This window comes from Ornithorhynchus anatinus, chromosome 16, assembly GCF_004115215.2.
Source record: "Ornithorhynchus anatinus isolate Pmale09 chromosome 16, mOrnAna1.pri.v4, whole genome shotgun sequence".
Taxonomy (NCBI): Eukaryota; Metazoa; Chordata; class Mammalia; order Monotremata; family Ornithorhynchidae; genus Ornithorhynchus; species Ornithorhynchus anatinus.
Genome location: NC_041743.1, coordinates 30,734,487 through 30,746,768, shown reverse-complemented (window position 1 = coordinate 30,746,768; position 12,282 = coordinate 30,734,487). Strand labels below are relative to the sequence as shown.

General features: G+C 44.7%; 1 protein-coding gene across 3 annotated transcripts in view; it reads left to right on the top strand.

The window, feature by feature from the left end:
- Positions 1 to 12,282, top strand: part of RBM20 (RNA binding motif protein 20) — a 154,037-nt gene that overhangs the window by 121,897 nt on the left and 19,858 nt on the right. For all 3 annotated transcript variants that reach the window (XM_029080497.1, XM_029080499.1, XM_029080498.1), the window contains exons 8-9: positions 7,369 to 7,448; positions 8,648 to 9,314. In XM_029080497.1, coding sequence (XP_028936330.1) covers positions 7,369 to 7,448; positions 8,648 to 9,314 — 747 coding nt within the window. The remainder of the gene's footprint in view (positions 1 to 7,368; positions 7,449 to 8,647; positions 9,315 to 12,282) is intronic.

The following is a 12,282-nucleotide window of genomic DNA, read 5'->3' as shown; positions in this document are numbered from 1 at the left end:
TTAATGTAGCAGGTCGTCCTTCTTTTCTTGAGCCAGCAGCAAGTACTATTCTGTGACTCCCCCAGGAACCGTGTGAGCCTTCAACTTAATTTTAGAAGTGGCAGCAACAGTCATACTGAGGCCAGGTCAGTGAACATGGATTTGAAAGCTCTGTACCAGTTCCCCTGCATGAGAACATCCTGAAAGGCAAATGCAGACATTCAGCTTTCTGTTTCCCTACTTGCCATTTCACTCAGGGGCAAAATGGAGAGGTCCTATGCTGCTTAAAGCTAAGTAATTTTGTGAGGAGAGGTTTGGAAGATCCTTGATTTCTTTAAAATCCCCAGTTGATTTTGCCATAATTGACAATATTTTGTGGCTGGAAGGTGGCAGTGGTTGTCATAATTATTATTTTCTACCAAAAGAAGTAAGACAAAATGACTAGGTTACACTCTCCAAACCCTAAAACATATAGAGATTTAAATCAATGAAGTCTCCTTTTTTTAAAAAAAACTATTTGCCAGGCACACAGTGGTATTCATCTTTGCAAAGGCTTTGAGGGATATTTGTGTCTAAGCTAATGGAAACAAGTTTTTTTTTTTCTTTTTTAAACAGTATCTGTTAAGTGCTTACCATGTGTCAAATACTGTTCTAAGGACTGGAGTAGATACAGGTTTATCAAGTTGGACACAGTCCCTGTCTGACATTGGGCTCACAAGTCTGAGCATGAAGGAATAGGGTTTAATGTCCATTTTACAGATGAGGTAACTGAGGTACTGAGACATTAAGTAACTTGACCAAGGTGTCACAGCAGCCAACTGGCAGAGCTGGGATTGGAATCCAGGTCCCCTGACTTCCAGGACTGTATTCTTTCCACCAGGCAATGCAGCTTCTCAACCATCTTTTCAACCGCCTCAAATATCCACTTTCGACAGTATCTTCTGCTCCTGTTTAAAGCACAGTCAGTGATAATTTGAAGAACAAATCCTGAAACTCAATTTGCTTAACTGCGGAAATGCATGCAAACTTTGAACAGAGGTTTCTGTGGATCCCCTGTTTTGTTCTATTTTGCCCACGCAGACAATGTTTTCGTGGCTGAATGTGCTTCAAGTATGTCTCCTGATTGGCTTACAAGTCTGCCTGACTGCAATTTCACCTCTGTCTCTCTCACTTCCTCCCAATCCTTTAGAAAAGGAAATGTAGCAAAATTTAATATGTATCTTTTTGTTCTTCCTGTCTTTAGAATGAAACTATTTTACTGCCTTCTATGAACAAAAGGGGGTGTTGGGGGGGGGGGGCGTTTAGTCCTTCTTTTTCCCCCAAATTGGGGTTGGTCACTCTGTAGGCATCAAATGTATCTAGCACAGAAATGTGAGGACAGTCTTCTTTAGGGGCTGTTAACTCTAGATATTAATCAGGCTCACATCTATATGACTAATTCTTTCACTAACCACAGACAGATATGCAGTTAAAGCTACTCCCTTGTGTCTGTTCCTGGATCACTGTTGCTAGTGGATTTCAGGAGAGAAACTCCTCATTTAGGATATCTCTTTCGACTTTGGTCTTGAAAACTCAAACCTCCATCTCTTCCTTATAGTATTTCTTTGGTTCCTGTGCAAATTGAGGACCGGTCATTCACTGATATTTATTGAGTGCTTACTGTAGGCAGAGCCCTACGCTAAGCATTTGAACCAGTAGCCACAGATCATGCTCCCCAGCTGAGAAAACTCATTTGGGATTTTAATGGGTTTAGAAAAGTGAGCTAATCTCTTCCTTGCTAAAGAAATGATTAACTTCCTTGGTTATACTCATTTTCTTTCTTTTTTTTTTTGAGTGGGGAGAATAATTGCTTCATTCTCTCTGTACACAGGTTCTGATGATATTTCTGTTTTACATTGTTTTCCCTTCATCTTATCCTTGAACTCCCAAGGACTTAGTACAGTGCTCTGTACACAGTAAGTGCTCAATAAATACCACTAATTCATCTTCCCTGACCACCCCTAAGCAAGGAAGAGAAGGAAGGGAAAAAGAAATATGTTGCGGAGACAGGGCCAGGAAACTGGTCACCAGGTCAGGCAGTGCAATCTTCTGGTCCGAAAAGGGTCCTACTATTAGCATACTTGGGCAAGCTCCGACGTCGGTTTAACGGTGTGGGCTGTGTGACCTTGGGTAGATCATTTAACTCCTTTTCCTCATCTGTAAAATGAGGATTCAGTGTCTGTTCTTCCTAGTTCGACTCCTGGCTCTGCCACTTGTCAGCTGTGTGACTGTGGGCAAGTCACTTAACTTCTCTGTGCCTCAGTTACCTCATCTGTAAAATGGGGATTAACTGTGAGCCCCACGTGGGACAACCTGATTACCCTGTATCTACCCCAGCACTTAGAACAGTGCTCTGCACATAGTAAGCGCTTAACAAATACCAACATTATTATTACTACTTAGACTCTGAGCCCCATGTGGGATAGGGGCTGTATCTGACCTAATTATCTTGTGTCAACCCCAGCACTTAGCGCAGTGCTTGGCCCATAATTAATGCTTCACATATGTTATGATTATGATTTCCAAAGCTTGCCATTGCCTGCACTGAGCAGTATCTAGGGCATTTTAAAAAGCCTCAGACCTTGATTTTGTCTTGGGCAGATTTAAGACAACAATAGAAATTTCTTTAGGGAAAAGGCAGTCTAAACAAAAACAACACTTGCCGCCTGGCAAAAAGGGCTATGATTCTGGGATTCTGTCCTGGTGCCTGATTTTCACTGTGCCTCTGGCAGTGCCCTTCTGTCGAGCTTTGGACTGAATTGGGAAACCAAAACGTGTTTTCTTGAAGAAGGGGAAGGCCCTCCTGTTGCACTTAGGAACTTTTGCCGACTAACTGGTGGGGTGTTGTGGTCCTGGCCGTTTTAACGGCCACTAGAGGATGCTGTAATCAGCGAGGAGTGGCTACAGGTCGTTGGTACAGTTTTCTTCAAAGAGAGGAAGACTAGTCCCACAGTCCCTTTCAGCCACAAAAAGCAACGTGTCAAGGAAGTGGAGGCCGGAATGAAGGAGTGTTGCCTGACCCCAGTCATGTGAAATGAACCAAAGCCCTTGCTTGGAGCCAGACCTGATTCACAGCCTCCAACCCCCAGCCCGCTCCAACCCCCGCTCCCTCGCCTGACTGCATCTCCTCCTCCTGCGCATGCCAACGCACGCACACACACACACACACACACACACACGCACAACCTGCAGGCCCAGTGTAACCTGCCAGCATTGCTGCCAGTTCTTTGCCTGTCAATCCTCAGAGAAGGGGACTCGAAAAGGAGAACAGGTCATGCCAGGGCCTGGGCCTGGGAACAGGAGAAGGGCCCAGAGTGTGGAGAACTGTGGGTCAGATCAAGGAGGTGGGGGGAGGGGGGCAGTAGCAGAAGGGAATATCTAGGAAGGTTGGCAAGGCATAAAGGATGAATAGGGAAGCAGAGGTGGCTGGTTTCCAGCAGACCTCCTTTTCTGTGTATGGGACTTGATGAAATAAGGGACACAAGCCCCTTTCTGGGTTCCATGGCCCCTTCAAGAAGTGACTGAGAGAATGTGGTAGATCAGGCAACTAGGAGGGCTTCACTTGAGCCTTATTTGTGGTCTCCTGCTGCAAGATGCTTTCTCCTCTTTTGGATTCATCTCATTTCATCTCATCCCTCTCCCACCATCAATCCCTTATATTATCCAGAATCTTCAAAGCTGCCACTTTCCCTGTTGGGCCCTGTCAAGCTCACCCCAACAAAAGTACCCCAGCACTTAAACACAAACAGGATCCTGGACCTGAGAATTCCCACTCAATGCTGTGCACACACACAGAAGTAAAACAGGAGTATATTTGTAATTTTATTTATTGTCCTGTTGTCTTTCTCCCCTCCTCTAGACTGTAAGTTTGTAGTGGGCAGGGAATGTCATTGTTTATTGTTGAATTATACTTTTCCAAGCACTTAGTACATTTCTCTGCACACAGTAAGCACTCAATAAATATGATTGAATCAATGGAAGGTATAGGCATTTGCAGAATTATCTTTAGTAGTTGAATGTGTCCATGCCCCACATTTAGAGTCCATTTGTGATTATTCGGAGTTCCATTATCCATTTGTGTATTATCCAGACCCATTATGTTGCTTGCTAGGCTTACTCTTAAAGAATATTCACTGCTCTTTGACCTGCAACTAGAGAGTGCGCTGGGGAATTAAAAGAAGACAAACCTCAAGCCATCTAATAACAATGCTCTTAATAACTCTGGTTTAAAAAGAAAAGAAAGGAGTTTAAAACTGTTATCTAAAATCACATTTGTGGATTAAAATTTTAAATTAAAAATTTCATTTGTCATACCTGTCTTGATTACCTTGGGATAATGGAGAATTGGCTGAATCTTGGTTCTTAGTATGGAAGATCCCCAGGACAATTTTTTTCTTTTTTCTTTTAAGAGAAGCTACATTGCCCTACCCACTCTAGGAGCTTTTTAAATGTTGCAACATAATAATTTTCCAAACTCCCTTATGAAGCAAAAATCAGATAATCTGGATGGATGTGTGATAGTCATTTAGAAGTAGCAGAATTTATTTAGCACACTGTCATGACCACCCACAAGGCAGGTAATGGTCTGTACTCTTTGTTGATTGGCCCCAGAATATATATCCAATTATTGGAGGAAAATCTACTTGCTCCCTGCCCTCTCCTCTCCTTGCCTCAACCTTTCCCTGCTCTCCTTTGTTCCCAGTGGTTTTGCTGCCCGACCCCATACTCCAAACTAAACCTCTTCCTCCGTCTCCTCTCCAACTATGATCTAGCTTTTTTTGTTCTTTTAACCAACCTTGGTGATGTTAGTAGCTGCCACCACACACATGTGGCAAACACATGGCACCGTCCCCCTACCTCTTCTGCTTTCCACTTCCCACTTATCCTCTCAGTTCCCACACTTGCCGAAACTAGGGGGACAGGGATGGCCCACGGCAGGATGGAAGTGGGAGAGGTGGCATGATCTCCTCCCAAGTTACTGTTGCCACTAATACCACCTGTTCCTCCATCCCTGTCCTCAATCCTGTGGCTTTAGCGGGGGTAGAGAGTCAGGGAAACAGAGAGCAAGGAGAAGAAAGGGTGGCAGGGGAGTGGGGACGCTCACAGAAGCACCAGTAGTTGTGGGTTTTTTTTAAAAAAAACCAACCAAGAAAGATGACCAGAATGGTAATGGTAAGGGGGTGAGGTGAATTCAGTGGGCAGAGAGCAGGAGGCAGAAAAACCTCTGAGAACAGGAGAAGGTAGAATGGAGTGGGAAGGGGAGAAAGATCCAGGGAGGAATTTACAGTGTCATTTTGACTTCTTTGAAGTGATCAGCTGTATTGTTAGGGCTGGATCTGGAAGAGAACCTAACTAATTTTCCACAGGATTATGGACAAATGTACCCCGCAAAAGAACCCTTCACAATGCAATCACATATTCATTCATAAGTATTGTATTTGTTAAGTGCTTATTATGAGTCAGGCACTATACTAAGCACTAGAGTAGATACAAGAAAATAAAGCCTCAGTGGAGGCTCACAGTCTAAGTAGGAGGGAGGACAGGTATTGAATCTCCATTTTGCAGGTAAGGGAACTGAGGCACAGAAAAGTGAAGTGATTTGCTCAAGGTCACCAGAAGGTTCGTGGTGGAGCCGAGATTAGAACCCGGGTCCTCTGCCTCACAGGCCTATGTTCTTCCACTAGGTCATGGTGCTTTCCATTAAACTCAGCCTGGTTTTATCATGGGTTCTGCCCGAACTCACTAGTGAAGCGATTTACAAGAAAAATATACAAAGTCCTTGTTCTCAAAGAGTTTATAATCTAGTCCTAAAATATATACAAAAGTTTACAGATAAGTCTAAAAGCAATGGGGAAACTGTAGTGGACAATATGGATAGAGCAGTAGGGGGTTAGTCCATAGAAGATGTGTTTTCAGTATGTTGTTTTTTTAGGGTGCAAAAGCTGTAATTTGGTGAAAAGACATAGAGCGAGCACTAAATGAGTGGAGGAGGCAGAAGAGTATAGTGTGAACTGGAAGCTCGCTGTGGGCAGGGAATGTGTGTATTGTTATATTGTAGTCTCCCAAGCACTTAGTACAGTGCTCTGCACAAAGTAAGCTTTCATTTCATTCAGTCATATTTATTGAGTGCTTACTGAGAGTAGAGCACTGTACTAAGCGCTTGGGAGAGTACAGTCCAACAATACATAGACACATTCCCTGCCCACAACAAGCTTACAGTCTAGATAAGTACAGTTGACTGACTGAATGCTAAGGAGGTTGGCTTGGGCCGAGTGAAGAGCACAAGCAGGAGTGAGTGAGAAGAATTCGCCAAGATGGTATTTGTTGAATGCTTACTATGTGCCAAGCATTGGGCTGAGTGCTGGGTTAGATACCACATAATATGTCGAGTCCAGTCTGTCCCACTTGGGGCTCACGATCTTAAGTAAGAGAAAGGACATGTATTGAATCCCCATTTTAGAGATGAAGCACAGAGAAGTTAAGTGACATTCCCAGGTCACACAGCAGAAAAATGGCAGAGCTGGGATTAGAGCCCAAGTCCCCTGGCTCCCGAGCCTGTGCTCCTTCTTCTAGGCCTCACTGCTTTTTAGTTAGGTGTGAGAGAACCTTAAAGCTAAAGGTCAAGCGTATAAAGCTGATGCAATTGGGAGCCACTGAAGGTTTTGAAAAAGGGGATTAATGTGATAAGATCAGCGTTTACATGAGGTCATTCAGGATGATTATTAGAGAAAAGTAATAACTGTTGAGTCCAACTCTCTGCTCCCTGCATTCCCTCCTCTCACTTGACATGGCACATGCTGATACAGATACAGCAGCCTTCTCTTCACTTCCACCTTATCCCTGTCTGGAGCCCAGCAGGTATCTTATCTGCATTTCCCAACAGAGTCACAGTGAGGATATGAAATGCAGGACTGCCCCATAACAGGCATGTCTCCAAACAGCTCTGGGTACAGGGCTGAGTCCTTCCACCCTTGAGCTCACCACCAAAATACCTCCTCTCCACCCCACCTCAATTAGAGAAATAAGGCCATATAAATTGATTGTGTTTCTTCTTCTATTATTATTACAATCCACCTCCAACACTATTATCTGCTTCTGCCAGGGGGGAGAATAGCCTTCCCCAAACAGTGGAATGGATAATGCTCCTAGAAGGCAGGGATCATGTCTGCCAACCCTATTGTATGGTCCCAACCACTTAGTACAGTAGTGCTCTGTGTAGTCAGTGCTTAGTAAATACCATTGATTGTTTCATAAAACTAGTCATTTCTTCAGTCTACTTCCCATCTGGGGCTTGGCAGGGTGTGTGTGGGCATGGCATCTCTGATTTGAAATTGCTTTGTCTTTGCCTAGAAACCCGGGAAGAATGTGGCAGCCATCATTCAGGACATCCATTCTCAGAGGGAGAGAGACATGTTCCGGGAAGCAGACAGGTAACAGAATATCTCTGAGATATACCATTGTCTGGTCCCCTCAGGAGGTCCAGACAAAGGGCAGGGAGCAAATTCTAAGCCTTCCTGGACCATCAGCTATAACTCTTCATGAAGATGTGTTATTGGGCTGGGCAGATAAGATATTATACTAGTTGTCTCATGACCCAGACCTGGGTTGAGTCTCTGACCCTCTCCTCACTGTCCTGGAAACCTTTTCACTTGCCTAATAAAAAGGTTGGGTCCCCCGAGCAATTTTCAGGAGAAACACTTTCTAGAGTTTAGCTATCTAAAGCTGCAGGATGCCAGGACTGCTTCCAGGTTCAGCCACCTTTCTGGTCAACAAAGGAGGAAAGAAGTAGCTATTAGCATTGTGACCACTTAGAGCATTCACAAGCCTAAAACAGTGGGTGATTTGTCTTCTTTTGGCCATGTTGTCTGAGAAATACTGTAGGCCTCTCTGTACTTTAAATGGCAACAGCATGGAATTTATGGGCTTCAGGAGAAAAGTGGACAGCACCAAAACCTGACTGTTTTCAGCTTGTGGAGAGAGATAGTCTGGGAGCTGCAGCCTGGCTGTCTCTGGTTACAACTCAAGTCTGATTTGTCTTGATCAGTCAGTCAATCAATGGCATTTATTGAGCACTTACTATTTGCAGAGAACTCTACTCAGTGCTTGGGAGAGTACAATATAGCAGAATTAGCAGACATATTCCCTGCCTACAATGAGTTTACAGTCTAGAGGATGAGAGCAGAAGTAGAAAAACAGAAGCACAGAGAACTCTAGATCTTTATGGGCAGGGAATGTTTCTACCAACTCTGTTGTATTGTTTTATTCCAAAGGCTTAGTACAGTACTCTGCGTACAGTAAGTGCTCAGTATATATAATTGCTTGATTAATGTGATATTAAAAATTGAGGTATTGCTGTTCTTCCCAAACGTTTAATAATGAAAGCAGTTTTTCACTCTTTTCTCTCCCTGCTTTTCTACTCTTCTTCCCCGTGTCTTCTATTCTCTTCTTTTTAACTTTTCTCCTGTTGTCATTTTCTTCTTCTTTCCCTCCTTTTCTCTTTCTCTCCTTTGCTCTCCCTTTCTTCTCTCTCTTCCTCTCTGGTCTCTCTGTCTTTTTTTTTCCCTCTCTCGCTCTCTCTCCTCACTTCTCCCACCACCATGTGCGTTTGTGTGTCCACTTTCCCCCATAGATATGGACCCGAAAGGCCACGGTCCCGTAGCCCTGTGAGCCGGTCCCTCTCTCCAAGATCTCATACTCCTAGCTTCACATCCTGCAGCTCCTCCCACAGCCCAGTGGTTACCTCACGGGCAGACTGGGGAAATGGAAGGGAGGCATGGGACCAGTCTCCCTTTTCCAGGAGAGAGGAAGACCGGGACCTGGTTCCCTGGAGAGAGAATGGGGAGGAGAAGAGGGACAGGACGGACACCTGGGTCCATGATCGGAAACATTATCTCCGGCAGTTGGACAAATTAGATTTGGATGATCGGATCGAAGGTCTGAGGGGACACCGAGAGAAGTACACCAGGACCAGTTCTCCCAATCCTCTTCACCCTTTGTCTGGATATAAAAGCCGGGAAGATGACTATTACCGAAAGGAGTCTAAACAGAAAGCTGACAAATACCTAAAGCAACAACAGGATGCCCTGGTCAAGTCCAGGAGAAAAGAAGAGTCGAGATTAAGAGAAAGCAGACATGCCCACTGTGAGGACTCAGGGAAGGAAGAATCGGAGCAAAAGGCCCACAGAACTTCTGAAAGCTCCAAGCAGAAACAGAGTGAGAAGAATAAAACCAAGAAACTGGATAGAGACCAAGAAGTTGCTGCTTATCTGAAAGAAAGTGAAGTAGCCAAGCGTGAGGTAGTAATCCCTGTGGCCCATCTCCAATTAATGTAGAATATGGTGGCATATCCAATTTTCCACCTGGACAGTTTGGGTCTTAAAAGTAAAGTTGTTGGGGGTTATTTAATGGCATTTGTTAAGCACTTCCTATGTGCCATGCACTCTACTAAGTGCTGGGGGGAGGTACAAGATAATCAGGTTGGACATAATCCATGTTCCACATGGGGCTCACAGTAGTACTCCCCATTGTACAGATGAGATAACTGAGGAACAGAGAATGTAAGTGACTTGCCCAAGGTGACACAGCAGACAAGTGGCAGAACTGGAATTAGAATCCAGGTCCTCCTGTCTCCCAGACCCCTGCTTTATCTACTAGGCCTCTCTGCTCATTGACAGAGGGGGTTGGAGCTTCAGGGATTTGTGGTATTTTTTTAAAATGTCTGCTGTGGCCCTAGCACTGTACTGAGTGCTGGAGTAATAATAATAATAATTATTATGATATTTGTTAAGTGCTTACTATGTGCCAAGCACTGTTCTAATTTCTGTGGTAGATACAAGATTATCAAGTTAATCACAGTCCCTGTCCCATCTGGGGCTCACGGTATTAATCCCCATTTTACAAGTGAGGGAACTGAGACATAGAGAAGTTAAGTGACCCAGGAGACAAGATCATCAAGGCCCACATGGGGCTCCCAGCCTAAATACGAGGGAGAGCAGGTATTGAATCTCCATTTTGCAAATGAGGGAACTGAGGCACAGAGAAGTTAAATGACTTGCCCAAAGTCACACGGGCAGACACGTGGTAGAGCGGGGATTAGAACCCAGGTCCTCTGACTCCCGGGCCCGGGCTCTTTCCTCTAGGCTGCACTGCGTCTCACGCTGTGGTTTGATGCAGAGACAGTCTTTGTTAATCCATTGTTTAGGGTGGAACTCCAGTGTTATTCCTTCATGTGTTCATGGGCACTTGTAAAGATCCCCACAGACATGCACTAGATGATCTGGCTAGCTAAATTCGGTCTGTAGTCTAGAGCAGTGACCACTGTTGGTACTGCAAAGAAAGGAAAAGAAATGAAAGGAGAGCCTCCCACCAGGTTATATTATGCGTTTCTCCGGATAGCATTAATTGTAGCACTATTTGGCTTCCCCTTTAATAAAAATGCTTTGCAATTATGTAGAACCTTTCATCCAGGAATCTCAAAGCCTTTAACAACAAGAGCGATTGCTTCAGGTCCCACAGTGAGTCAAAGGGAAGACTCTGAGTTCCCAGACTTGTATTCTAACCACGAGTTACCCTGCCTTTCCTTGTTAGCACATGGGAAAACTGTGGGAGAGGTTCAGCATAATCAATGTGCAGAAAGATTTCTCCCCATAGGATTGTGACCTTTTTTCTAGTCTCTGAGATGTAGCAGTGGAAACCTGGGAAACATTGATTCCAGTCTCTCTTAGAAAGAAACAGCTTCAAAATCTCAAATTTTAGTATCTGGTCTGCATCGGGGTGTCCGTTTCCTCATCCTTGTCCTTGCCCCTGCCCCAACCGCTGTTCCTGCCCCTCTCCTTGCCACCATCCCAGTCGTCTGGCTGATGCAGTCAGTCCCCATTCCCAACCCTTGCTCCTGCTCTGTCTGCAGGTAATGATGATGGTATTGGTTAAGGGCTTACCATGTGTCAAGCACTGTTCTAAGTGCCGAGATAGAGACTGGCTAATCAGATTGGACACAGTCCCTGTCCCACATGAGGCTCACAGTCTTACAGATGACCCATTTTACAGATAGGTAACTGAGGCACAAAGTACTGAGGCACTTGGCCAAGGTCATACAGCAGACAAATGGCAGAGCTGGGCTTAGAACCCAGGTCCTTCTGACTCCCAGGCCTGTGCTCTATCCACTCTCTCTCTCCTGGGCTCAGCCCTGTTGTCCTGATGGCTCCAGACTCTCCCTGGCTTCCCCTTTCTCCTTCTCCTCATCTTCCTCCTCCTCTTCCTCCTCTTCTTCTCAGCAGCTCTTTCCCATCCTTACCCCCTCCCTGGGTATTTTCCCACCTTGCCTCTGCCCTGGCTTCTGCTCCTGCCCATCCTGCAGGCCAGCCCCAATATCTATTTGCCAGTGGAAGTTGTCTCCATCCAGTGAGTGCACTCAAAGGCAGTGACCCAGACACAGATTCACAGTAACTAGTTGACTTCCTTTTATGCTATTTTACATATCCTTGTGAGGTTCCCTAGAGGTCTAGATAGTTGGCCTTTTACTATAACAAAAAATTGCCTTTGTTTCACTTGTTACTGGTTTAGTTAGATACACCTTTCACAGAATTTAGAAAACAGTGGAAATACACTGCTCCTTGGAAACCCATGAATAGTTCAGTGAAGGAAAGATTGAATGTGGCTACTTACTTTGACCACTGAGAAAAGACAAGAAGGAGTCGATCAATTTTTGAGCATTTACTGTGGGCAGAGCAGTGTAATAAGCAGTTGGAAGCATGCAATAGAATTAGTAGAGCTGATCCCTGCCTTCCAAAAGCTTACAGTCTAGACGAAAGGTTTCAAACCACAGCACAGAATAAGGTTAAATTCAGTTAGGGCCAACTAATGGAGAACTTTCCCTTAGTGGATGTTGGGAAGAATAGGAAACTATTTGGTTCAAGGAAGGGATTTAGATCAGATGAGCTCCTTGCCTAGGGCAGATAGCCAAACCAGTATGGTCTTGAGGTGTTTTCCAGCTCTAACTTACAGCAGCCTTCTCTGATGCCAGAGGGATTGGGTGGCCGGAGGCATTGGGAGTGGACCATCATCATCAGTGGTATTTAATGAGTGTTTACTGGATGCAGAGCACTGTACTAAGCCCTTGGGAGGGTACAATACAACAGAGTTGGTAGACACGTTCCCTGTCCACAATGAGTTTACAGACCTCAGAGCCTTTTATTTTGAATCTGGCCTTGAACACTAAGGGCCTGAAAATTGGTAGTGCTCTGAGATTGGAATGAACTGATTTGG